This window comes from Anser cygnoides, chromosome 1 (assembly GCF_040182565.1).
Source record: "Anser cygnoides isolate HZ-2024a breed goose chromosome 1, Taihu_goose_T2T_genome, whole genome shotgun sequence".
NCBI classification, from domain to species: Eukaryota; Metazoa; Chordata; class Aves; order Anseriformes; family Anatidae; genus Anser; species Anser cygnoides.
In genome coordinates, this window is record NC_089873.1 from 99,305,647 (window position 1) to 99,331,431 (window position 25,785).

At 48.5% G+C, this 25,785-nt stretch overlaps 1 protein-coding gene across 1 annotated transcript in view; it reads right to left on the reverse strand.

Moving 5' to 3' along the window:
• Window positions 1-355: 355 nt before the first annotated feature.
• Window positions 356-25,785, reverse strand: part of CASQ2 (calsequestrin 2) — a 28,488-nt gene continuing 3,058 nt past the window's right edge. Inside the window, exons 2-11 of the mRNA XM_067003935.1 lie at window positions 15,779-15,863; window positions 14,962-15,062; window positions 13,215-13,326; window positions 12,645-12,718; window positions 11,417-11,547; window positions 8,410-8,455; window positions 5,920-5,974; window positions 5,300-5,400; window positions 4,960-5,034; window positions 356-2,458 (exon numbers count right to left, since the gene is read on the reverse strand). Coding sequence (XP_066860036.1) covers window positions 2,258-2,458; window positions 4,960-5,034; window positions 5,300-5,400; window positions 5,920-5,974; window positions 8,410-8,455; window positions 11,417-11,547; window positions 12,645-12,718; window positions 13,215-13,326; window positions 14,962-15,062; window positions 15,779-15,863 — 981 coding nt within the window. The 3' untranslated portion in view covers window positions 356-2,257. The remainder of the gene's footprint in view (window positions 2,459-4,959; window positions 5,035-5,299; window positions 5,401-5,919; window positions 5,975-8,409; window positions 8,456-11,416; window positions 11,548-12,644; window positions 12,719-13,214; window positions 13,327-14,961; window positions 15,063-15,778; window positions 15,864-25,785) is intronic.

The following is a 25,785-nucleotide window of genomic DNA, read 5'->3' on the forward strand; positions in this document are numbered from 1 at the left end:
GTTCTCCAGCAAACCCCTGGTTGAAATTATTTAAAGGGAAGAGCAGAAGGCTGGTGCATGGAGGAGGGAACATGAAAGCACACTGCATTTCAAGCCTTCCAAAAGTCTCCATCCACCAAGTCCTCTGGGATGGGCCCGAGTTGTTCTCAATGCCAGTGTGAACACCCCCATGGTTTCCCCAAACACACTTGGCTTGAGGCTTCCAGGCAGTGTTTATGCATCATAAAGAAGCAAGAAAGGGCAAACATATAATAGCTGACTTGGGGCTTTGCTATCCTGTCTATTAGTCTAGCAGATTGTGCCTCAGAAGTGCTCTGTTTGACTGTTTGATCTTCAATGAGGAGGTAGCACAGCCTACAGTCATCTGCCACGTCAGCACAGTATTCATTCATATGCATAGAGATACACAGATATATAGCTGCGTGTTCATGCTGGCACCTTCCACCAATGGGACATGGCACATGTAGAAGTATATCAGTACTTCAGCCTTTTTATACCAGTAATTTCCAATTTCTATTTCAGCTCATGTATAGAGAGAAAGAGAGAGACAAAGAGACTGACCAACAGGCAGGAAAAAAAAGAAATCTGTAAAATCTTGCTTTGCAGTTCATCCAGTAAAGGAAATATATGGTGTGTAAACCTTGTTTCTCATCAGGCTAATTCGCATTCATATAGTGAGCTCTGATTCTCCTGCCCCTTGCGCTGTAATTTCCACTAACATCACTTATCTCTGACATGAGTCAGTAAAAGAAAGACCAGAACAATGTTTTTTGTCTGTTTCAAGAGAGGACATGTGTACCCTATCTTTGCTAACGAGTCTGAATGACTGGAAAATATATTTATAAATGTATTTATAAAGATAAAGCTGTCTCCAAGCTCTCCATTCATTGCACTATTGTCAAACCTAATAAGCTAAGACAATTGAAATCTGCTGGCATGGGAAAGCAGGGAGACCTAACTGTTGAAGTGACCTGCACATGGATGGAGCTGCACTGGCTAGGACTGAGTAGCTTTGTATGATGTGACACCGTTGGCTTTGAAATGACGCCTTGATCTCCTCAGTCTGCAGTAAAAAGAGCTTCTCACAGGCTACCATGGGACATCTCAGCCTCTAAGCAGGGAGCGACTTTGCAAGTGAATATGTTAAGGCCAAACAGCTCGAATGCTTTCACTGCTCATAGCCCAAATCACTTTATCCAGCATCTAATGTGGTTGGATGGATATGTTCCCTCCTAGCAGCTTGGTCATGGGAAAAGATGCTATGTGGAATTTAAGTTAAAAGTCAGATAAAGCTTGGAAGGTCATGGGGAATAGGGGGCTTCAGGGTGAGCCCCTCAGAATGTTTCCATGGGCAGGAGTATGCTATCTCGTGAACCACCTTTAATCCAGCTGAAGCTCACCTGAAAGGGAAGGTAGCCCCAGCACAGACTTGGCTGAAGAAGTTTGTAACTGGCCTGGGGTCTGCTCTGGTGTTTCTTTGAGTTTTAGAACCAATGGTTTGGTTCAGTGCTGTGGTGTTCAGCCTCCAGAGTTTGGGTTCAGGCCTGAATCAGCCTTTCCAGCATTCAAAAACTTCCGAATTCAAGAACCTCCAAGCTGTGATGTCCTGTATCACACCACCTGCCCTACCTTTTGCTTGATATGAGTATCCTGTTGTTTTATGGACTCTGAAAATTAACTAGCGTCCCTAAAACCTTCCTCCCCTCCCAAACCTTTTTGCTGCTCCTAGCATGTTAACGAGTAGCTATGGTTTCGTGCAGCAGAACTTGCAAGAGTCGGTGGTCTTGGCAGAGTAGCTGCAAAGGGCATTTTGTTTAATAAAAGGGCTAAACTTTACAGTGACCTTCCCTATGTCTTGGAGTGAGACTTGGTCTTTGCATGTGCATGCAGGGCCAATGAGCACGGAAAATGCAAATTGGCTCCCTGTGTCCCTCTGGCAGCGAGCAGGCGGGCGCTTTCCTCCTGCACTGGGCACTGGGGCAGGTTCCCTGCAGATTCCTATTGTCCTTCCTAAGGAGGCATGATTTACAGCGGTGCTGGGTGCCTGCCGGTGCCACCCGCTGCGGGGGCAGTTCTGCTGGCTCAGCACCGCTGAGAATCAGGCCGGGGGTCCCAGCAAGGGCGGGGAGAGCGGGGCAGGGGGGAAAGGAGGAGCAGGCGGTGCTTGCTGACGCTCAAACACAGGTCTTCCAATGGAGGGACCTGCCGCGGGGGGAGGCCTCTCGGCCCCCACAAGTCAAACTGTACAGAGTCACAATTAGTCGTCGTCATCGTCGTCGTCATCATCATCATCATCATCGTCATCGTCATCATCGTCGTCGTCATCATCGTCGTCATCATCATCATCGTCGTCTTCAGTATTTATCTTCCCAGAAAGCACGTCTTCTATCCAGTCCTCCAGCTCCTCGGCTGAGGGCAGATCATCATCGTCTCTGATCTCCATCCAGACGCTGTCAGCCTGCAAAGAGATCAGATTCAGATCAGATTGCTGTTGTGGTGATAAGAGCTGGGCACCGGCTAGGATGCAGGGATGGTGGTGGCATTAGCTCCCTCCCTACTGCCTGTGGGCAGGACCAGCCACAATATCTCTCTGCCAAAATTACCACTCCCCCACGACGTGACATTGCATCTGATTGCGAGCAGTGGGACTGCTTGATGGGTCTACAGGAGTGTGTGGTGCTGTTCGCCCCATGTTAGATTCCTGTTCCTACTCCTGCACTGCTTACATCTGTCAGCAAGAGCTGGACTATGGGTCTTTACATGGACTATGGGTCCCGCCTGCTCTTTCTCTCCAGCTGTCTGCATTACTTCCATAAACTGGAGGGGTAAAGGGTGGGGTTCAGTAACAACACATCTGAAATGCAGTAAGAATGTGCTGCCTAATTGCAGCTATTAGCCAGGGACAGGAAGCACAGCTTAGATTATCTCTGAGACCCGGAAATGAAAGATTTTCCCTCTGCTTTGCTACAGGTTCCTTGGGCAAACACCCGAGTAAGCCCTTTTCCCTTCACTGTCCCCTCTCTGCAAAACAGGATCAGCCTCCTATTTCACAGAGGTGCTGTCAGGTTACCTCATTCAGCGTTTGATGTTGCAGAAGCAAGAGCTTTTCATATGCTGGGGGCTTTCTTATGCCGTATTTCTTCTACAATATTTCCCTCCTTAAACTGAGCAAGCAGCTCTTACTTCATGCAAATGACCTTGTCCCTGACCCCAGGACAGTTCCTGTGGCAAAAAGGGACAGCTTCAGACAAACTGGAGGGGAGTGGGCACATTGCATCTAGAGAAGATCCTCTGCAAAAAGAGCAGCAATGTTCTGCAGCATGTCATGGCACTAGTCCTGAGCCACAACAATGCGATGGGGCCAGTGGGGGCCTCTGGGAGCTCTGCTGTTTGCATTGGCAGGTTTTTAGAGAAGTGATGGGGTCACAGGGGTTATGTCCACTGAAGCCAACAGGAGTGTTTATTTGTTCTCTGCTGTGTAAGCCTCACTTTGTACCTGTGTAACTCCACTGAAAGCAGTGATGTAACACTGAAATAGCGAAATGAGCTCAATGTTTGTTTTAGATATCACCAGCCAACCTAGAACTTTCTTAAATCTCTCTCTTGAGGAATAGAAAACAGACTTAAGAGGAAAGAAGTAAAACCTGCAAATACTGTAATCAACAATCTGAAACATTTACTATATCAAATCTAGATAAAGTATGAGTTTCTACAGGTCTCTTAGTGGCTGTCAGATAATAAGGCATATGTTCCTGCCTATTACTGCTTTGTAAATGATTCTCTTGCTGCTGACAGTCCTGCTTCCACGAATTTCCATTGATAGCTGTTTAATGTCACTTTGACGTGACTTAAACACAGCCAACTGCAGTAAATACAGCAAAAAGATATATCATGGGCTAGTAATATAGGGAAAAAATGGAAGGCTTGGGCTCTATTTCTGGCTTGTCTGTTCCTCTATCTCATGATGGTAGGTGACAGATGCTACCTTGGCTCTCTTCCTTTTTCTTTGTCTGCCCAATCATCTGACAGATGCTGCTCTAAAACACAGGGCACATCCAGCCAGCACTGCACCTAATCTGTAGCTCCTAAACCAACATGAGCACCTCCTTCTCATTCCCTTCAACAGGATGGGCAAAATCCAGGGTCTTTGCTTTCTTTATAACCCCATCACTTTGCCTTCCCTACCACTGTGCACAAGCAACCTGACATCAGACCCAGAGCTCTCTAGCTTCAAGGTAGATGGGTAGGTGGACATGTCTCCTCCTCCCACCCCTGACCCTCCAGCACCTCTTGCACAGTGGTGGCTGAGGCGGAGGATGGCCTGGACAAACCCTAGTACACCCTCTTCACCCCAGCAGGATCCCTCATTTACCAGATTATGTCATATTCTCATCACAGCTGTGCATTTATTTATTCATTTTTGATCTGTGAGGTTGCTCCCTGTCATCTGCTGGGGACCATCTTTCCCTCCTACACACAAGCTGTGCTTTTCTGCTTCTGCTGCAAAAACACCCTCCTTTTTTCCCCATTTCTCTGTCCTGAGCACAGCTTTTCCTCCACAAACCCAGCCAGGTTCAGTCAGAGCAGCATGGACAAAGATGCATGGACAAATGCGCATGCTGCAGGACAGGGTAGAAACGTGAGACCTTGAAAGTGAAACCTGGCAAAGCCCTGAAGCTCAGATCACAGGGATGGTCTTGTCCTTGGCAGAAGTGTGTTGTGTGCAACTCAGCAGCAGAAATATGCTCAGACTGAAACCCCAACGTTGGAGGTGTTAGAACTCCACTTGAACATGGGGATGAGGAGGTCCTGATGCTTCTTCCTCAGGGAAAAAGCCTGGTCTCCTTGCACTTGATAGAAATCCTACTGATGCCAGCAGATCTGTTTTCTGCCTTGGGCCCCATCATTTTGAGCACTCTAATCTTGGGATTGCTGGATTTTCGGACACATGCTACTCACGTCTGTGACGTTCACCACGCCGATCTGTGGCCTGAACAGGTCAATCTTGAAGGTCTTCTCCCAATAAGTGATCAGCTGCGGGAGCGAGAAACAAAACTCAACCAGGACCTTTGCAATACCCCTTTGTCTAAATTCAGGTGGACAGCCCGTGGGGAGGGGACCACACATGGAGGCAGGAGGGAAGAGAGGCCACCCAAATGAGTAGCTCCCAGTGATAGCCCCTAGTCCTGTGTCCCTTCCTTTGCAGCCTGTGCATGGGCTGGGGCGATTCCTGTGCTCCTGTGTGTGTGCACACATCCAGGCACCAAACCAAGGAAGGAAACCAGCCCCTGCCACTCACCAGAGGAAAGTCGTCGGGGTCAATCCACACAATGCTCAGGTCGGGATTATCGGTGTTGTCCCTGGCAACCTGCTTCAGGATTTCCAGGAACTCAAAGCCATCTGAAATGACAGAAGAACCTCTACAGCCCTCTCCCACAAACACCCAGCTACTTTTGCTTGTGTGTTTTTTGACTTCCCTCACCCTCTGTGAATGCAGGAGTTGTTTATAATTCTCATTAAAACGCTGTCTCCCTGCCTTTTCTTCTGATAATAAGGCTTTTAATTTGGAGCATCCTCCTCGGGTATTGAAATTAGTTACACATGAATTAAGCCTCATAATCCCTCCACAGAGTGGAACATTGTCACTGTTTTCTTGTGGCAAGGGAGGAGCTGAGCTCCTGAGAGGCTGAAGCTTTTCGGCATGCTGATGGCATTGAAAATCACCGATTCCACGGCTTTTCAGGAACCAGTGCCCACGGGTTTCCTGCGTGCATGTGACAAAAACAGCCCTCAGCACATTCCCAATTCACACAGCAAGACAGACTCAGAGTTAGGGACAGATCTCGGTGCCCGGGCCTCTGCTTCCTTGCTGGTTGTGGGAGTTGTGGGAGTCATGCGAGGAGGAAAATGGCCCCCTACCTGGGTCATCTTCTTCAGCGAAGGCCACGATATGGATTCCTTCCATGTCATCCTCCTGCAAACAACAAAAATATTCTTATTGATGGTCCAGAGAGAGAGGACAGGGTGGTTTCTGGAGACGAGGAGTGGTGGGATACCTTTGAATACACAGGACAGTCGCAAAAGGAGGCCCCACTGAGACACCAGAAATGGGAGCCGAGGTGAGGCTGGGTTGTGGAAGCAGCAGGCACTGAACCAGGTTATTTGGGTAGCATTGCTGATGTCCTGTGACTAAAAATGAGGTGGGCACTGTGATGGCAAAAGCAAGAGAGCTTCTGATGGTGTGGGGCAAAACCTTGCTTGCAGAGAATGTTGAGAACCCAGTAGCATGGGAATAGTGGCTCACCCACCATGCGCAAAGTCACCTAACCTTGTCAATTTGCAACTGCTTCTGGGACTACAAATATCTCCCCTATCACGCTCAGCCCCCAAACATCCTCCTTCAGGGCCAATGAAGGAGGTTCCCTCCTATTTTGGGAGGTGAGGTGGCTTATTTGGCATTGCTTTTGTAGGGAAGGGTCTCTGCTTTATGTGAGGGTCTCTGAACAGCGAAGGGCATTGAGTGGGAGGCTCAATTTGAGGCTAAAATGAGTTGGGAATAGAAATGACAGCCTGGGAGGCTGCTTCTCTCCATGAGACACGTGAGCAATGGTTAATGATATTGGCAAAGGCCAATCGATCTGCCAGCTGCTTCATCATCCGCCTGCTATGAATGTCATCTCCCACGGAACGGCTTCACGTTCCTCACCCGCTGCTGGTCCTGGTTTCCATTTCAATTGGTTTTAATGCGAGAAGAAATTCCCATCTAAATGCTAATTTCTTTTCCATTCTGAGCCCAGAGGTGACAAAGCCACCATCAAAAACTGAAAGGAAAAAAAAAAACCTGAAAGATTAAGTGGAAAACATTATCTTTAAAAACAATAGCAGGTGTTGGGCCTTTGCTGGTGTCTTTGGGGAATATATTTTCACAGGAGCATTCTGGGCAGATTTACTTTGGGATTCAGACCACTTACAGCTGGCAAAATCTATAACATTGTTTTTTCTCCATATTTGCCAGCAGCAGTGTCAGACAGAAAAATACAAATATATATAAAACCTATATATATATATAAAAGTATATATATTGTTATCTAATATATCTATATTCTGACCTCCAATGCAGCAAATAAAACTGGAGTAACTCCAGTGAAGCCACTCTGAACTTGCATCAAGACCAGAACCCAGCCTGTCATGGTGTCGATGCAGGTCTCCTGCTTGTAGCAGAGGCGAGCTCTGTATTCCTATGCTGTTTTTCAAGCAAATATCCTACCACTGACAATTCATACTTCTCTGGAGGTTATTTTAGAATGTATTCAGTATGAAATTAAAATCACTGCCTGTGAAATTTGGGTCCCACTGAAGCCCACGAAAATAACTTTGAGGGACTTCAATGGATCTAGGAAGCCATATTCTACACAGAATCTGTATTTCAAAACAAATAAAAACCTATCACGCCTTAGTGACTCATAACTCCTAATACAGTTTTATTACCTCTTGCCTTGTTGTATTAAAGATTCCCAGGGTTTTTGGTGCTTCTGAGTCCCACGGCATTTCATGTTGTATATCGAATGCTGTTAAAACTGCTGTACTGAGATTTTTGGAGGAATGACTGCAACTACTCTAACATCTATAAGGCACCTGCTCAGCTTTTTTTTCCCAGTGTTCAGCTGGCACTTAAAGTTCCCTAAATGGCTATTAACATCTTATTCATTCACAGCAAAGGAATAATTTGTAATACACAATTTTTCTTTAATTTTGACCCTATCCTTCCTCCCCTACTTTGCAGACCAGGAGAGACCTGTGCATGCTATCTTTTCAAAACTGCTAGTTAGTTCTTCATGACTGCTGACTTGCAGCTTTCTCACACTGTGAGAAGAGCAATCAACAGATGATTTGCTCTGCAATCTATATAATTAGCTGAATTGCCTGCCCTCGATTGTGTTTTGAATTGTACAGCTGCTCCAGCACAACTTCCATGAGTCATCCATTCGGTATAATCTCCGTAACTCCCCCAGTGAGAAGGCCACCCTGGTCGCTCCACCACCATCACTGACACCCATTAGATAATCCTTCTCAAGGGTGCTCTGCATCTCTATTCCATGGTTGCTACAGAGATAATCAAAAACAGATACCTTTTGGGGCGGCTGGAGTAGTTACTTAACTGAGACTAGCTTCTGGTCTTCCATTTCTGGGGGAGAATAGTTGGTTCTTGGGAATTAATTATTTATGATACTGAGAAACTTTTTGTTGCTGTTGTGGTTTTTTTTTTTTTTTTCCGTTTTATTTATTTATTTATTTATTTTGCTCAGCCAGAGGCCGGGTCTTTGGCGAATTGGTTCAGTAGCCAGAATGGGTTTGTTTCTTTCTGGAAGCTAGCAGGGGATGCAAGGCTCCCCACCCACATGTGCTTACCCACGTCTCAAACATGTCTTCTGGACGCAACTTCCGCAAGGTGGCTCTGAAAAGAGGACAAAAAGGCTCTTTGAGGACACATCCAGCACTGTCACACAACAACAACGCTGGTGTCAAGGTCGAGGTCACCATGGCACATTTGATCAGTGGCTGGAGTCAGAACTGTAAGCCACCACATTTTGAACGTGAACCTGGGGGCAGAGAGGGTCAACTTCTGCTTTCATGCATGGTGATAAAACCCTGCCCTTGCCCCTCTGGAGTCAGTGCAGACGTTATTTGTGCTCGGGAAGATGAGACGCCTCTCTGTGCTGGGACATGCTAGGGAATCAGTGCCACACATGGCAGATTGTTCTGTCCATGCTGAGAGCGTGAGCTGGCCCATTCACTTTTGTTTTGCAGTCCCTGGGCTGTTCACACTCTTGTTTTCCTATGGGGCCTTGTTCCCTTTTTCTGTCAGTTCCACCCCAGCTTAATTCCACCATAAAAGTCTCCCCAGACTCTGCTGAAGCAAAAAATAACCTCTGGCAAGAAGAATTATATCATAATAACCAATGGAACGAACATTTAAATCGCAAGACCAACCAAAGGAATTTTTTTTGAGAAGTAGTTCAAACAGGGTGAAAAAAAGGAATAGTAAATATTTTTGGACACATCCAAAGCAGGAAGCCTGTCAGAAAGCCTGGCAGGTTGAGAGGTGAGCACCCAAGGGACACAAGCCCATAGCAGACAGCACAAGTGACCTTTTGCAGCTCTGCTGACTGTGGCATCAGTGTCCAGGGAGGTTCCCCCAGCACGGCAGCTCTTTGTGGCAGACCAGCCCCAAGAGTTGCTGCAAAGAGAAGTGTCAGTCGATGAGGGCCTAGGACAAATTGGTAAAGGGAGTGGCAGCATATGGCCAGGATGAGGTGGCCTTAAGGAGATGTGTAACCTGTCGCTTTGGTTTGCCTCACTACCAGAGCAGTGGAGATTCACATTTTTAAAGGTTCCTAAGGGCTCTGAGGAGCCAATTAAGATTCACAGCATATGCTTTGACATGATCATATGCATAACATATTTTTACATAATCTGAAAAAGCTGGGAAATAGGAAGATGACAGCATTTGCTTATCATATCCAATTACTCAGACGGCCAACACCAAGCCTGACGGTGAGGAGTCACAGAGGCGTCTCCTGAGACTCGAGTGTCTGCATGATGGATAGACATATAGGAAGTAACGCACTTGCAGAAAAACAACCCTGATTGTACAGGTGCAGCAACGGGCTCTAAACTGGTTATCATCAATTATTGCCTCTCAGCGAAGAGGCCCAGGTGTCACAAACTGAGAACGCAGCAGCTCCAAAGGCAAAAGACAAAAAGAAGTTTGCAAATGGTTAGGAAATGGCTGAAGAGCAAAACACATTGTATTGTTATGGCAATGGACAACTCCACTGTGCACCCCCCACGCTGAATTCATTTGTGTTTCGGATCATCTCATCATGAAAATCTTATGGGACAACTAAAACAGGTACGTGGAAACATGGCAGTGGTAAACAAAGGTATGGAATGGCCGCTGTTTCACAGAGAGTAACCGGATGAGACCTTTTTGTGTTGAAAAATATGTGACTGAAGAGGGGTTTGGCAGGGGTGTAAAAAATGTCAGGAATGATAAAAAGAATTGAAACAGGGAATGGCTAGTCATTGTTCCTCATAGCACAAGAGCTAGCAGGCATACAGAGAAATTATCAGGTGGCAGGCATAAACTGAACAAAGAGGAATATTTGTATGATGCAATGCATAGTTCACCAGTGGACCACATTACAACTGGATACTTTCAGCATCAAAGTAGAAATGAGGTTAAAAAAATGACAAAAATCAAAGAAATAGCCACTAAGCACAAGGTCAAGGATAAAATTTTTGACCCAGAAAACATCCTCATTGCTCTTTGTCAGAAACTAGAGATTATGTTGAATGAATGCACAGTAATGTACTTGTACATGGCTTTTCAGATGCTTTCCCTAGCCATTTTAGGGGGGAAGGTCTTGGAGGAAGGAAGCTTGGAGCAAAGGACTTTGAGCACGCCAATATATGCTGATGTCAGTGGAGTTACTCCAGATTTACACCAGTTAGTCCCCTGTGCTAAAGAGATCAGAGTAAATGCATTTTAGGTGATTTCAGGAAGCAGAATTCAGCCCCATGTTGCTACACCAAAATGGGGGGGGGGGGTTCCCCAAAATGCTGGTCCACCCCCAGCATTTTGCACAGGTAATCAAAGTATTCTAACCAGAGCAGGCATCCAATTCCTTGAGATTCCTTTAAATCCCCTTCTGAGCCTTGGCACTGACAAAATAAATGGCTCTTACCGAGTGCAACATAGCATCTCAAAAAATGTAAGACATGGGGAGTTTTCACTGCAGTTCTGTGCTGATGGAGGGCTTGCCTTATTAGGCTAGCATTTAGCTGACTGCATTTAATCAGCCTCCTGATGCTGCTGCTGCTTGACAGAAACAGCTTGGGAAAGAAGATGGGAAAGGCCAAGGTCAGGAAGTCCAGGAGGTCAGCAAAGTGACCTGAGAGTACGTGGGAAATAGAGGACCCCTTCATACCTTAAAAAAAAAAAAAAAAAAAAAAAAAAAAGCAGAGATCTGTCTCCAAGTTGCAGATTCAAGACACAAGCTCCTGTCTCTAAACCTTGTGTATGTGTGTGAATACAAATCTCTCTACTTGTGGTGCCCTAGCAGCATCAATGGCCCTGTTTTTCTTTAGCTCTTTTCTGGTCCCTTGTATTTTTTAAGGGTGCAAAAATGCAGAGCTTCAGAGATAGCTGTGCCCTTGTATTTAACTCCGTGTGTTTACGTGGGATCAGGGAGTGGAAAGAGCCATCAAAATCTCAAGCATGGGTCAGCAAACAGCCAAAAGGTGGTAGTCACCCTCATTTTTACTGAGAAGGGCTGCCCTGGAGGGTCAAGCCTGCGATGATGGACACCTTTGCCCACTTCCCGTGGCCAGGAGCATCCTGTACACCACGTACCTTTTGTGCTCCTTCACGAATTCAACCAGCTCCTCTTCCGTGTAAGGCTTATCGGGGATGTGAACAGGCTCGTCCATGAACGGTTCGTAGAAGTCCACCTCGTTCATCTTCAGACCTAGCTTCTTGGCGACCTGTTGCAGGGCAGATGGCCACAGGTGAGTGAGCCTGAGGTGCCTCCTGGCCCACCCAGAGCCTCTGCTGGTGGCAGAGCTGAGGTCAAGGCGCTTTCTCTCTCATAGCATGCACTCTTAGGGGTGGCCAGCAAAACGTGTGTGAGTCTTTCCTTGCTATAAAAACCACTGATGCTTTCTGCACTGCTATTGTCAAGCACTGGGGCAGAGCAAGGCCAAAGTCCAAGTCTCACAAGCCTAATGGAGCTGGTTACGGACCTGACTTCATGCTGCAGAAACGGCCTTTCGTCTTGGAACAGGGCCAAACCCAAAAGCAGACACAAATACCACAAGTTACAGGAATGCTCAAAACAAGGAGCTGGAGCCAGATATTAAGTCTGGGAACATCCTGAGCCTCTGGAAAACACCATGTAAGTGGTAGATATGGAAGTTAAAGGAAGAGCAGAGTTTTGTGATAAACACAGGATCTGTTTGCACCTTATGCCTCTTCTGTTCCATTTTTTTCTACGACCCCTATTTGAGCATCTCCCATTTATTCCACAGAGCAGCTCATTGCTGTTTATGTGTTGAACACAAGGAGCATGAAGCAGGAGTACACCTATCTCATCTGTCTGAGATTCGAGAGCCTCAAACAGAAAAGCAGATGAGCCTCAGCAGAGCAAAGGACTCCCGCTTCTCATTCCTGCATGCCAGCCTTGCTCCATCCTTGCAGTGACATGCCCACTGTGAAGGTGATGCAGCAGCTCATGGCCCGGGAGGGCCGGGGCCAGCTGCAGAGATGGAGGAAGGTATAGCTGAGCTCTGATGGCTGGATGGCTCCCTTGGTCCACAAATTCACAGAACACTGAGGTTGGAAGGGACCTCTGGAGGTCATCTGGCCCAACAACCCTGTTCAAGCAGGGTATCCTACAGCAGGACTCCCAGGACCACGTTCTCTCATTCTTTGCACCAGTGCACCCAAAACACAACACCCAGAGATTTAGGGAAGGCTTACTCTTAACTTCTTACTTCAGAGCCTAGACCTTTGCAACTGAAAAGATCTAAGCTGTGCAGAAAGGAGGCTGTGAGCTCCTGTGGTGAGGTCTGTGGATGCTTACCCCTTTGTCAAATGTGGCAAAGAATTTGATGTAGGGCTGGAAGTGTTCAGCAGCTTCCTCGAATGCCTTGTAATCTGGAAGGAGGAAAGGGGAATGAAGAAAAGATGTCATAGACAGCTGGTCTCGCTCTGATCAGCGCAGAAGGCACAAGGGAAGAGCAATTATAAATTATTACAAGATACAGCAGATGACAGCACTGTGTTTCTTCCACTCTTCCAGGGTTTACAAACAAGAACCATTTCACGTGGGGCAAACGGGACACGCTTTGTGCAGCCCTACAGGGCTGAGGAAAACTACAGATCCCAGCGTGCCACACAGAGCAGGGGCTGCAATCAGCACAAAAACCCTGGGAAATGCAAGGAGGTGCTCCAGCATTGGGGCCAGGCTGCCCAAAGTTGTCTTGCTTGCTGCTGCTTTACATTTCTCAAGATGGTACTTAATGTGTACCTCATCCTCCAGCAACTATTGCACTGCAGCATCTCTTGCCCTTAATGTTCATGAGCAGGAACCAATGACCCCCCAGCGCCCCCACCAAGGCTCCAAGTCCCTCAAGGGACACATGCATCTTACGTTCAGAGTCTTCTCCTTTGAAGTAGCCAATGAGTTTGATTTCTTCATCAATTTGGTCAAAGGCCTGAAGCTCCAGCTTGCTGTTTATGATCTCCACGGGGTCTTCTAGCAGCTGCCACGACAAATGCATTTGATAACACCAACCTGTGACTGGCACACTGTGTCTCTAGCAGACTAAGAAAGATATCACCAAGTTTCTCTGCTTGGTGCTCTTTGCCTTAATGCAAGGAACCAAGAGACATAGGTCACCTTCAGAGGGAGCTCTTAGTAGGTTCACTGCACAGGCTGGTGCATCAAGAGGGAGGCTGAGAGAGGTCAGGGTAGCCCAAATAGATGATGAGGGACTGCTGTGATGAGAGAGAAGGGGTAGCAGTTGCAGCTGGCTTTGGAGAGGCTGAGAGGAAGGGAGAACAGTTGAAAGGGGCTGGTATGGGGACTGTGGGCTTCTTTGAAAATGGATATAATTATTTTTAAGTGTAATTTGTTGGAAGAGCTGATTACAAAGAACATGCTTTTGGAAAACGTTAAAAAGGGCATGCTAAAGGGTGGCCAAATGATGTTTTGGAGCAGTGGAAAGACTGGAAGTGTATTTTCCATACTGATCTACCTATTCAGAGTGGGTTAAACCCATGCTTCGGCCCCAGATACATCACACTTTTGATGAGGAAGTTGGAAGATCAATCTACCATATCATTAGTCCAAACTTTGTTTCTTAAATAACCACTGCTGGTAAAAGGATTTGGTCAGATCATATTTTTGCCAAGCAACACTGGTTTTAACAGGTGTGGCTTCACTAGAAAAACATGCAGGCAGGCCACGGTAAAGCCTGTAGAGGACCACTGGGTTTATTTTCCTTTGAGATCAGGCTGCCCAGGCACTGCAGATGCATTTGCTTTTATTACCCTGCTTTTCTAGTTGTTTTACCTCGCGTGGAAAACACACAAACAGAAGTTCTTGCTCTCCCCTTTTGTTCACAGAACATGATTTATCAGCAGCACACCACAAAGCACAGCCAACAGAGCTTCACAAAGTGCCTTACACTGCACCCCTCATCAGTGGGGAGGGAGAGACCCTACTTCTGTCCCCAAGGCCACCTGCATGTGTTTTGCCCATCATGTCTAATGCGTGTGGCCACAAATGCATTGCTGAAGGGGAGCTGAGGGCCTAGGGAGCTGTTTCTCTTCCCCAGCCTTGCTCTTCTCTAGTTTTTGGCGGTGCAATTGAGTAAGCTTGCTGAAGAGGCAGCAGCATGCTGCGTTGTTTGTGTGGTTGGGTCCAGAAATGGGCAAGTAGTTTGCAACATTTATTTTTTTCAATGAATTGAGCTGTTTTTAGTTGTTCCATGGGAATTATACTTCTTTTATGGTTTTTGAAAATAACTCTTATCTTCTGCTCTTAGAAAAGAGTGAAGGATTTTGCAAATGTCAAAGTGTTTGCATGCCAGCTTGCTAACTGGGGTGGGGGACTAGCTCTCTAGTCAAGCAATCAAACACTCCATAAACAGGAAAGGGAGCAAAGTGTCTTTAAGATATAAGTGGTTGGTGGGATATAAAGATATTGGCTTTGCTGGCAAGTCATGGTCAGACAAGTATTTAGGAAGTTGGCGAACAATATAATTTATATGCCAGTGTGCAGCATACAGGGATGGAGTTTCAAATAAAAATAACCTCTGTTTTTTAGCAAAGTTGAGTATTTTCAAGGTCTTCTCTGGGAAGCTTTGTCTAGCTCTGAGCTTATCTGTGCTTACATCCAAGAGGAATTCCACCAAGACATCTGTGGCCAGCTCCCCATCAAATTCAATCAACCGCTCCTCCTTAAAGACGTAGAGACTTCCCTCTTCAACCAAGCCTGAAAGAAGGAGACAGGAAACATCATGTGGACAACACATCACTAAAAGCATCACTCTTTTTACCACAGAGCATCTTGCTGGTTACTCTGGCAACACCTCCTGGGAAAATGCAGTTGCCAGTCGTCTGAGTTGGTCCAGTCAGAAATAACCCTGGCAATCTCCTGGCTGGTGGGTCATGGCACGAGGGACAGACCTCAGCCTGAGCTTGCTCTACCACCCCAAATTTGACCAACCTGTCACTATATAGAGAATGGACCTTAGTGTGGGCTGTGCTCTCTGCCTAGAGAAGGCTCAGCTCTGTGAACATAAAAAGTGACCAGGAAGCCAAAGTGGGTTTTAAACTCTCTGAGGCTTAGCTAGCCTTGGCAAAAGTTGGAAGCATTTGGTAGAGAAGCTGCGGATGGCAGGCTGGCAGATTTGAATGGCAGATCACTGTGGAGGCTCCAAAATCAGGTGCCCTGCGCTCCTGCACTGTGTGATGGCGGAGTACAACAGTCAGGGCTGCCAGTTTGTTGCCTCCTGGAGAGGCAGAAGCTCTCTGCTTTAGTTTAACTTCAACCTTCTCAACCTTGCCCCCAACCTGATCCTCCCCAGGTGTGCAGTTGCCACCATCACCCTCTCCATCCTGGTGACAAGGATTGGGCTGGCTTCTCGGGCTGGCATCACTCCTGCACTCTTACCAAGCTGTTCCAGACGTATCAAACATGGGACTCACCTAGCTTTTTGGCAAGTTTGGCATCCTTCTTGGAGTCCACCATCCCAAACCCGATGCTCCTGGGCTCCAGGACCTGAGCTGCCAGCTGTGGGGGAGGAACCAAAGCCCAGCATTAGCAGCACGAATGCCAGAGGGTAGCTAAAGGACATTGTGGCCTGCCAGGGTGGCACAGCAGGCACAAGTGACCCATATTTTGCTTCCAGGCGGTGCCGATGGGTGGCATGCATCACATGCTGCCTCTTTGCTGAGATAAGGCTGCCTGGAGGTCACACGGGTTGGATTTCTTCCCACTGTGTCGCAGCGCCGAGCTTGCTGGTGAAACCACGTGCTGCCAGCTGCTCTTTCACACTTGGGCATTGGGAGAGCACTCTCAGCTGCATCGGGGACACTGAAGCAGTGGGCACGGCTGGGAGAAAGACCTGCACCCATGACACATGGACACTGCAGATTATTTTAACTCTGGGAGTGATGAGAGCCAGGGCACTGCAATGATTATGCATGATTTGGTGGCAAATGCTCCCTGGCCTTGCAAAAACAGGGTGGTGCTGCACTACCAGGTGCTCTTGGCCATACCCATGTCTCCTTTCTCCCTACAGCAGTCCCATATTGCTTTTCTTGATATCTCCGTGAAAGGAAACCTAAACCCAGAAGTGTTTAAATGCTCTGGCTTGTGTTGATCTGTGGGCGAGTCAGTGTGTAACGGCAGAGCAATAAAGCATCATGGCTGAGCTAACATCCAACGCAGTCCATTCTGCTGTAAAAGTTACATCTCCTGTCCTGGCTTCAGCCAGCCCCCTGTTCCAGGTCCCCATTTTTGCCCGGTTTCCTTAGGAAACCAGGCTAATCCCAGCCACACTCATGTTTGTCTCCTCGCAGCTTTGGAAACTGCTGCCCCGCTCCCATCATTTTTGATGAAGGGGCCTCTCGACGATATCAAGTTCCTGCCTGATTCGTGAAAATAGATATCCGAGGAAAGGAGAGACACGCTGCGAGTGCCCCGCGGTAGGACCCTGCGAATTCCACCCGGGCTCCTGGGACATGTGGCCGCCCTGGGAAGCGAGCGGGTGGCTTCCTTAGCCCTGCCACAGGCACCCACCGGGGTGGTAACATCATCCTCAGACCACCGAGCAGCTGTAACACCCCCTCCTCCTCTTCCCCTGCCTCTCTGCAGATGCCTCCGATGCTGATGGCCTTCCTTGCCATTCCCACTATGTCCCCTGCCTTGGGGAGCATGCTGCTGTCCCATCACCCTCACAAAACCCTGCTGGATTTGGGGATGGGGAAGAGGGGTCGGAAGCCTCTGGGATGTCTTTGCCTCTGCTCAGCCACGGGAAGCTGGAGAGGGCAGCAGAAAAGTGGCTCCCAGAGAGGTGGCAGGCTGATTTATGATCATTGCCCTCCTCCGGGGGCCGTTTTGGTACCCCCCTCTGGCCTCAAAGCCGGTTTGAATGTCAGCCGGTGCCACAGCACCTGTGGCCACGTGTCCCCTTGGCTCCCCTGCTATAAATAACCCCTGCCTGCAGCCGGCTGTGGCAAGAGCGAGCAGCGATCCAGTGCATCAAGGAGCAAAAGCCACGGGGCAGCTCCCCACACTGGCAATGCTCAGCCCTTCACCAAAATTTTGGGGAAGACAGCAGGCACTCTAGGCTCAGGGACTTTGCTCATGTGAAGGGAGGCAACCTTTATTTTGGAGAACATGGTTGTCTTCTCCTTTCCACCAAATACACATCCCCAGGCCTCTTCCAAAGCCCTCCAGAAAGACATTCTTCACCAACTATCACAGCCTCTTTCTCCAAAGGATGTCCCCTGCAGCAGTGTATACCCACATCTTCCTTTCAGATCTTCATCAAGGAACAGCAACATGCAATTACCGCAGCCTTAATCGCCCTGCAGCCATGTGGCCTCTTGTCTTTAGGGTGTGCTCCATATTATGGAGGAAACATGCAGTTTTACGGCTTTGAAATACAGGTGAGGCTTGCATGTTTAGGGCTCTTGCTTACAGGGGATGCTGCCTAAGTAGGGTAGCGCACTGGTCTGTATTTACATGTCTATCAGTAATGCATCAGAACATTGGTACGACCAGTTCTGGTGCCCCATCTCCTGGCTCAGGCCACGGCCATCCATGTTAGAGCACCTGAGAGCAGCTGATAACCCAATAAAGCAGCAAGAGATGGACACCTCTCTTGAGCTCTCTAGACATGTGCAAGCAGCTAGTAGTGAGAGAAGTTGCTTTTTGTTCTCTTTTATGTGCATTTGTGCCTTTACTGGAAAAAGGGATGGAGCCAGCAGCTTTAGGGGACATTGTCAGTCACTCTCTGTGCTGAAGCAGGTGTGTAGAGCAGCAAGAGATTCCTCAGTCAAAGCTTAAGACTCTGGCTGTGCTGTGACCAGAAGTAAAATACGGAAGGACCAAGGGAAGAAAACTGTCCAGTCATTAAACACACTTGATCTAGCTCCAAGTTTAATGGCTACTTACTTATATCTATGTTAGTCATGTACATGCAGTTTGATCCCGATAGCTCTTGACTGCTGTAAGCAGGAGGTGGTTAGAGTTTCTTGGGGGTGTTTGAAGAAGCTCAGATATGTGCCTTCATCATGTGAGGCTGCAACACCTGCTACAGACAAGTGGTCGGGCATGAGTGGGGAGTGAGACATGTTTGCAAAAGAGGAATCTTTGATCAGGAGCAGCGTATGCAAACACGCAGCGTATGCAAGGTGGCTCTTCAGGGGCATGTATGTGAGCATACAAGCTTGCTGGGAAGGGAATGATAGGATGACTTTCCTGTAGGCATGTTTGGAGGTGTCCCTCTGAGGAGGCTCACCCCAAGAGAAGATGGGTGTGCATAGGTGAGAGTGTGTACAGTGTGTGTGTGTGTTGATGAGAGTGTGCAGTGCGTACGTGTGGCTGCGAGGAGGGAGCTCTGAGCTCTGCGGGCAGCCTGCCCCCTTCGTTTGGGCTTTTGTGCTAACAAGATAAGGAGGCAAAGCGGTACAGGCTGTGCTCATCCGTGGAGTGCTGGGGTCCTGCACTGGGGAAATCTTTTTGCAACATGAGACTTGCTGCAGCTCTTTCCACTGTGGCAGCGCCCGGGGGCAGGGACCTTTGCAGGGTGCCAGTGCCTACGGTGGCATTTTCAAGTGCCAGCTATGTGGGGGCCGGACCTCGCTCCTGCCCTTGCTGCTTGCCAGTGGGGCAGGCAAGTCTGACCAGTGCCTAGGTGTGCGCGCATTCTCATACCTACATTTGAATCTCATCAGGCAGCAAAATATAGAGCGTGCCAGAGGCACAGCAGCTTGGCTGGTTGCCCCCTCCTCATTACAGTATCAAGCATTTATATATCCCCTTACAGTATTTTCTGATTCCATAATGCTAGCGGGATTTGAATGCAGATAATGTTTCTAATCTTGACAATCCTTTTGGCTCGGAACTGTGGGAGGGAGGTGGCTGTAATGTAAGAACACAGCTCCTCCTCCACCACCACCTCCTCCTCCCCCTCCTCCTCCTTCTTCTTTTCCTTCTCCTCCTTTTAAATCCATATTGCTTGAAGTCTTGTCCAGCCAGAGCCCTTGCCTTTGTGTCGGTCTCTATAGCGAGTAATGTAGCTTCCAACAGCTGCATGGGGAGGTGGAAGGGAGAAACTGCCCCAGAAGAACTGGACCTAACTGGTCATGCAGTCCCTGAGGTACAGCAGGAGTTTTGGGGCAGGTAAACCTGACTTAGAGCATCAGCAAAGACGGCAGGGGCTTGTAAGCTCATAACCCACACATATTTTGCAGACTTTCTCTCATGTGCATGAAGCCTGTGCAATGCACGCTTTCTAGCCATGGGATCACAAGCTGTGTCCTGTGCATCCTCAGGAACACGTGGTGTGAGTTTGGGAGCACTCCTCCTTTCTCCTGCTTCCCTCAGCTAACAGCCAGCTTTCATTTGGGTAAGGATAGGGGATGGCACGGCTCTTTGGGATCTTTGAGAGGCGCCAGCCCAAAGTGATGCTTGAGGACCACCAAGTAAGCAAGCACCACCCTTGTCTTGGATAGTGTCAGCAGGTACTGTCAGTCTGAATAATGGGGATGTAAAGAAACAATTCCCTGCCAGAACATCTCAGCTTCATACCTGCCATACCTGTCTGAACTTAGGTGTATGGTGATGGGAAGCTTTCAGGGGATTTAATTAGACTCACAGTGTCCTTCTGAAATCTTTGGTTACAGAGCAGTAGAAGTGCCACCACTATAAATGTGACAGGCTGTCTGGCCACAATCCTCTTTCAGCTGCAGACAACAGGGATTGTGCTGAACCTTGCATTTGGTGTTGGTTTTGCCGTCAAATGGCAGAAAAAATCCATCAGAGAGGGTTACAAATTGGAGTGGAAGGGGCTGGTGTCCCAGCACGGTCAGTTTTTCATTGTGGAATGACATTATGTCTTTCTGGCCTGGATTTTCATTCTTACTTTGCTAGCACCTGTCTGGTGTTCCCACAAACAGCAAGGCTGACCTTCCCCAGCCACCCAGACACACAGATCTGGGTCTCTGTGAGAGCTGTCAGGAGTAAGCTTCTCCTAAGCATGGGGAGATTTTTGTTTCCCAAGCTGGCAGTGATGGAAGAGCTAAATTCCAGCAATGCAGGGAGGAGAGGAACAGGAGATGATGAAGGTCCCTCAAGCAATGCATCCTCCTTTCCACTTTCTGCTCTTTCTTCCCTGTTTTCTTTAAAGCTGCAGTTTATGTTGATGTGAAGAATCTGGTTGATGTGAAGATGCTGGTGCTGATTCTGTTGATGACTTTATGTCCCAAAACATTAATATTTTTGTTTTCAGAAACAGGAGGAGGTGGCAAGAATCTAGGGTATGTCCCCAGTGGCTTGGAAGCCTTATGCAGGACTCACACCTTCATGTTACGGTTGGTTTCCCAGTTGTGCAAGCCAGTGGGCACTATGAAAGAGTGCAGAGGGATCTCCCGTCTTCCTAATGCTGTGCTGTCCCCCGCAGCATCCCCTTGCATCCCTCAGCAGCTAAGTTTCAGGTCCTTGCAAAATTCAGGCTGGTGAATGACGGGTCCCAGAGCATCGTGGTGGTCAAAGAGAAGGGGCAGAAGACTCCTGAGCAGTTGCTGCTGCAGGAGATGGCAGCAGGGCTAGGAGAGAGCGAGTGTGTCCCACCTTCCTGCCCTTTTCCACCGCCAGGGCAGCCTGCAGAGGCTGTTTATTGCCAAACCATCCCTCTCAGGGGGTTGCTGCTTCTCCAACTAAAAGGCAAGTCCCCAAATATGGATCACCCAAAGGTCAGTCCTGCGGAGGCCCTGCACAGGAGGTAGCGCTTCGCAGGTAGCGCTCCAGGAACGCTGCCCCAGGCCTTTAATTGCCACGCAGCCACTCAGCCTGGCCAGGCATATGATGTGCTCTTTGGCCGCCTCCCTAAAGGTTTCACATAGCGAGGGCTGTATTTTTATCCGCACCCGGGCATCCCTAATTTTAGCCAGCTGTAGGCCGCAGCGCAGCCCCCGAGATACCCGGGGACGATGCCGGCGGCACCGAGCGCCCACAGGGCAGGGGCCACCTGCCTCTGCTGCCAGCCAGCACTGCTGGCACCGCTTCACAGGTGCTTTGCCGACTCAGCCGGGCAGCTTTGCACGCTGAGGACAGCCCCGGGTGTGCAGGCGTGCGGTCGTGCATGTGCTGACCCTGGCTTTGCTGTTGGTGGGCCTGGATCAGTGCCTGGGGGCCACCCCGCCAAGCCCCCCGTGGCAAAACAGAGACAGGAGGGGTGACCTGGGGGCTGTCTGCCACAGAAGTGAGGCGGTTGCTGCCTTGTTATCAGAGAAGCTGCTTTGAAATTGAAGGGTGGATGCATCAAGCATAGGCAGGGCAGCAGCCAGCTCCTTCCAGCGGGTGCTGCAGGAGGGAAGCGTGCTCAATGCGCAGCCCCTTCCCCTCCTCAGGACTTTGCCCGGTGTCAGAGATCTGCTAGCTGGCTGCTGCCAGGGCAGGACCGAGTTCCCAGAAGGAGGAGGTATCATGTACTGCAGCTGGCCTGCGCCAGCAAGCGCGCAGGAATGAGCCCCATCAGCAGAGCCTGTGCTGGCTGTCCCAGGGTGCTGGGGCAGGGGGGGACAGCCTCGGATCTGCGGTGCTGCTGCTCGCTCTATTTCCTCGGGCAAGATTTTCTATGTAGGTAAATCCCAGAGTGCAAAGAAAATAAAGAAAGGAGAACTTGGACCTTGCTAAGTCAATTCTTTTCCAGGCTACCGATTCCTTGCCTGGGTGCCTGTCATTTAAGGACAGAGTCCTCGAAAGGACATCTTTAGTCACCAGACCTTGGACCAGCTTACTCAATCTCTGTCATAAACTGGTCAATGTCCTCTTAAAACTCACAGGGCTGTTATCCCCTTGGCTCCTTCCCCTAGTGATTAGGAGCTTCCTAGTTTCCAGACTTGGTTTATTCATAGCCCATTTGTCCTCAGGCTTTGTGTTTAAATAGCTCTCCTCCCTCTTGGGAGGTTAAAGAAAATTATCCTATCTCCTTTCCGTTCTCCCCACCAGTGAACCTCAGGCATGAATGAAGGGCAGTTGCAGGCTTTGATTAGCTTGGTTTTAGATGAAGGGCACTGGTAGACCGAGCTGTGGAGTGAGGTCAGTGCGAGCTAGCGCAGCGTGGACCAGGGCACCCGCTCTGCCTCACAGGGCAACAGCTGCCCCGGCCACAGGTGGACTCCTGAGAAATGTCAAGGTCTGGGGCAGACAACATAAATGATGACAATAAACACGACACACCCACTATGTGGGTGAAAGTGAGCTCAGGCCAGTCCTTTTGTGGTCCCTACTTAAAATACACTAGGATAGGGAAAAGGCATCTTATACAGGAGTGGGATCCTGCCTCCCGGGAATCAGGAGTGCACTGGAAACCCCCACAGGCACTTTTTTTGGGGAACCTGACTGGTGTGCCAGCATGGCTGAGACCTAGGACGATGGGTTTTTCAAAGTTTTTCCTCATCTCTTGGGCACTTGCGTTTCTGAATGGAGGGGTGACATGGAAGGAGTCTCCAAATGGCTTAAGGACTTGCACGGCACCTGCAGAGGCTGCCTGCTCTCGAGCTGGACAGTGAGAAGAAATCCTCACGCTGAGGCTGAGAAAGCCTGCAAAGCCCAAGCAGACTTGGCTTTGTGTTGTGTCAGCAGGTAAGCCCAAGCTCACAGGGGTCCGCCATGCCTCCAGGTGGTATTTGTATAGCTCTGATCACGCGAGTGGCTATGAATAGTGACTTCCAAAGAGTGGCATGGTAGGGGAAGTGAGGTCTTGTGCTAGAAGCTGCTCATACAGCCAGTCCAAACTCATTGATGGGAACTGATGGAGGGGCTTCAAGGAAAGAAACTAGGCAATAACAGGTAAAGTAGTCTTCAAAATTGTTTCTACCACTGTTTTACAGAAAGACCAAGTCACCTCCTTGCCCCTGGCTGTCAATGTGCCTATCTACAAAATGGGGAGCTCTCTGTAACTTGCTTTTGTGACCGGCTCGTCAGCGAGTGAAATCATCCTAGTGCTGCTGCTAAAAATCAGTGCTCTTTCTCGGCTGATGAACCGAGACCTACTTATATAGTCTCAAAGGGCAAAGTAATCAATGCACACTTTTTCCTTTTCTCTCTCTTCCTGCCTTATTTTTTGCATTAGATTATCTGCAGTGGAAACCAGTGCTTTAGTAGCTATGGAAACCAAAGCACCTCTTTTATTACAGGTATGTACAAGGTACTCGTGCTGTAGGCTGCTGCATGTACTTCTCCACCCAGGTGTGCCTCGTCCCTCTCACTGAGGACTTGCTCTGTAGGGACACAGGCACTCTGTGGCACTCAATGAACATGTCCTGTGTAAGGTGTCTAACCAGCCCAGAAAATTGTAGTGAGGCATTGATTGTCTCATGAACATAAGCATTTTCAAAGAAAGTGAATTTAAGTGAATTAGACCTCATACCCACTCTAACCCTGGTCTTTTATTGAACTCAAAATCTATCTTTCCCTCTCACAACACAAGTAGCTACTGACTCTTCTTGGCCACTGGGAGAGGGATGCAATGCAACCTCATGGACTCATATCACCGGGTTCACAGGAGGATTTTTTTTTGTGTTACAGAATTGGCCAAATACATTATGGGCTTTCATTTTGTTCTGCCATTTATCACCAGAGGTCAGGCAGATGCTAGAGCTGATCTGGATGGGGGAATACCACGTCCCCCTTGTCTCAGACTGATTTGTGCTAGGGCAGTTCTCCATGGAATTTCAGCCCAGGGACACTGTTGCAAAGGAGGGGCCTAAAATATTTGGGCTTGACTGATTTCTTTTTTCTTAAAGGATGTGTATATGCACACACATGACAAGGGAAGAATGAGCCAGGGGAGCAAGGACTGAGCAAGTTTCAGTGGAGGAGAGGGTAATGGGGATGGCATCCTGCATTGCAGGCAGCCTGCTATGCCCTAAGACTACCTCAGTTATTGGAGAGAGCTTCTCATGTGCCAAAGGAAAGCCCCAAACCATGGTGCTCAGTATACTTGTTACACGACTCCTAGAGACTGAGGCTGGCCCACTGGAAAGTAAAGCTATGCCAATATTTAGGAAGGGCTCAGAGATGAGAGGGAGAGGGGAGAAGGTCTGAGAAGTAGTGGTATGGGACAGGAGGAATTATGGTAGGGGAGCTACAGAGAAGAATAGCAGAAGAGGTATTTCTAAGCTTCACTGCTTTGTTCTTGTCCTCTTTTGCCATCCATTAAAGCTGAGAGATTTTAGGACAATTAGTTTTGTTTGTTTGTTTCTTTCTTTCTTTCTTAATTGTCTGTTAAGTCTTCATTATGAAGCTTTGTGTCTGGCTGTGTCATCTGCTTCTTCACTGTGCTCACCCCACAGGCATGCGGGACTCTTAGAAACATTGCCTCGGAGTAGGAACAGCTACTGCTAGCTTCAGGACTGCCTGGTCTGACCTCTGGCATTGTCCTGAGTGGAGCAGGGAGTGGGGCAGGGGAAAGGAAAGCAAAGCAAAGGAGGACAAGAGCCCCTTAGCCTGAGCTGTGAAACAGCCATGCTCATGCATCTCTGCCCTAGTGCATCATCCATCTCTGCAATTACAATGCCTCCCCAACCTTTTTGTACCCTGGCTACTCAGTGGTAGGCAGCTGCATCTTCAGCCATTGCTTTGACTGTTTTCCTGATGGACTAACCCAACAGCCCCAGCTTTCCCACCTGGGCCTGAGGGGCTGGCATTGCCATCTGTAGAGCTGCTGCCATTTGCAAAGGATGGTCCAAAAAAGCTGCTGGTGATGCTCCCACAGGGGCTTGGTTATCCCCAGGCCCTGTCCTCACCAGGCAACACCCAGCAGGAGCTGCCAGGCCAGCTGATGGTCTTCATCTTCATGGCCTTTCCAAACTGGAAAGGGATCCTGGGCTTTGCAGGAATCCAGTGATGGATCCCAGTATGACTGCGTGCAGGGAGCTGAAGATGTTGTGTGCTGTTCTGCTGTAATATCAGTGTAACGATGGCATCGCTTTTCTGGGGATATCTGGTATGCACCCAGACCTTTTGACAGTGTCAGTCAGTCCTGCACACTGGGCTTTTGTCATGGGAAGGAAATGTTTCCTACTGTATCACTTTGTCCTCATTCTGCTGTTCATAGATAAGGTTTGATTGAGTCCTTAAGTATGTATTTAACTCATGTGCTGTCAGATTTTCAGCCAGTTTCCCTAAGGAAATGAGACCCTTGTGATTCTCTTCTCTCTGCCTTCCTGGTTTGCCTTCCTGAATGATTTTTCAAGCTCTTGGCTCTTTCCAGCCAAATTTTACAGAGGTGCAGATCTCTAACGTAATTAAATAATTGCAAGCTTCATGAAGAGCGGGGACTTGGAAAGGAAGAGACTAAAGTGCCCTGAAATAAGGAAAGGCTGCCATGTGAGCTCAAGCCCTGTCAGCTACCAGAGGACCCAATGGCTCCTCAGGCATGCAAGAAGCCCCCATCAGACCTTGTTGCTGACCATGA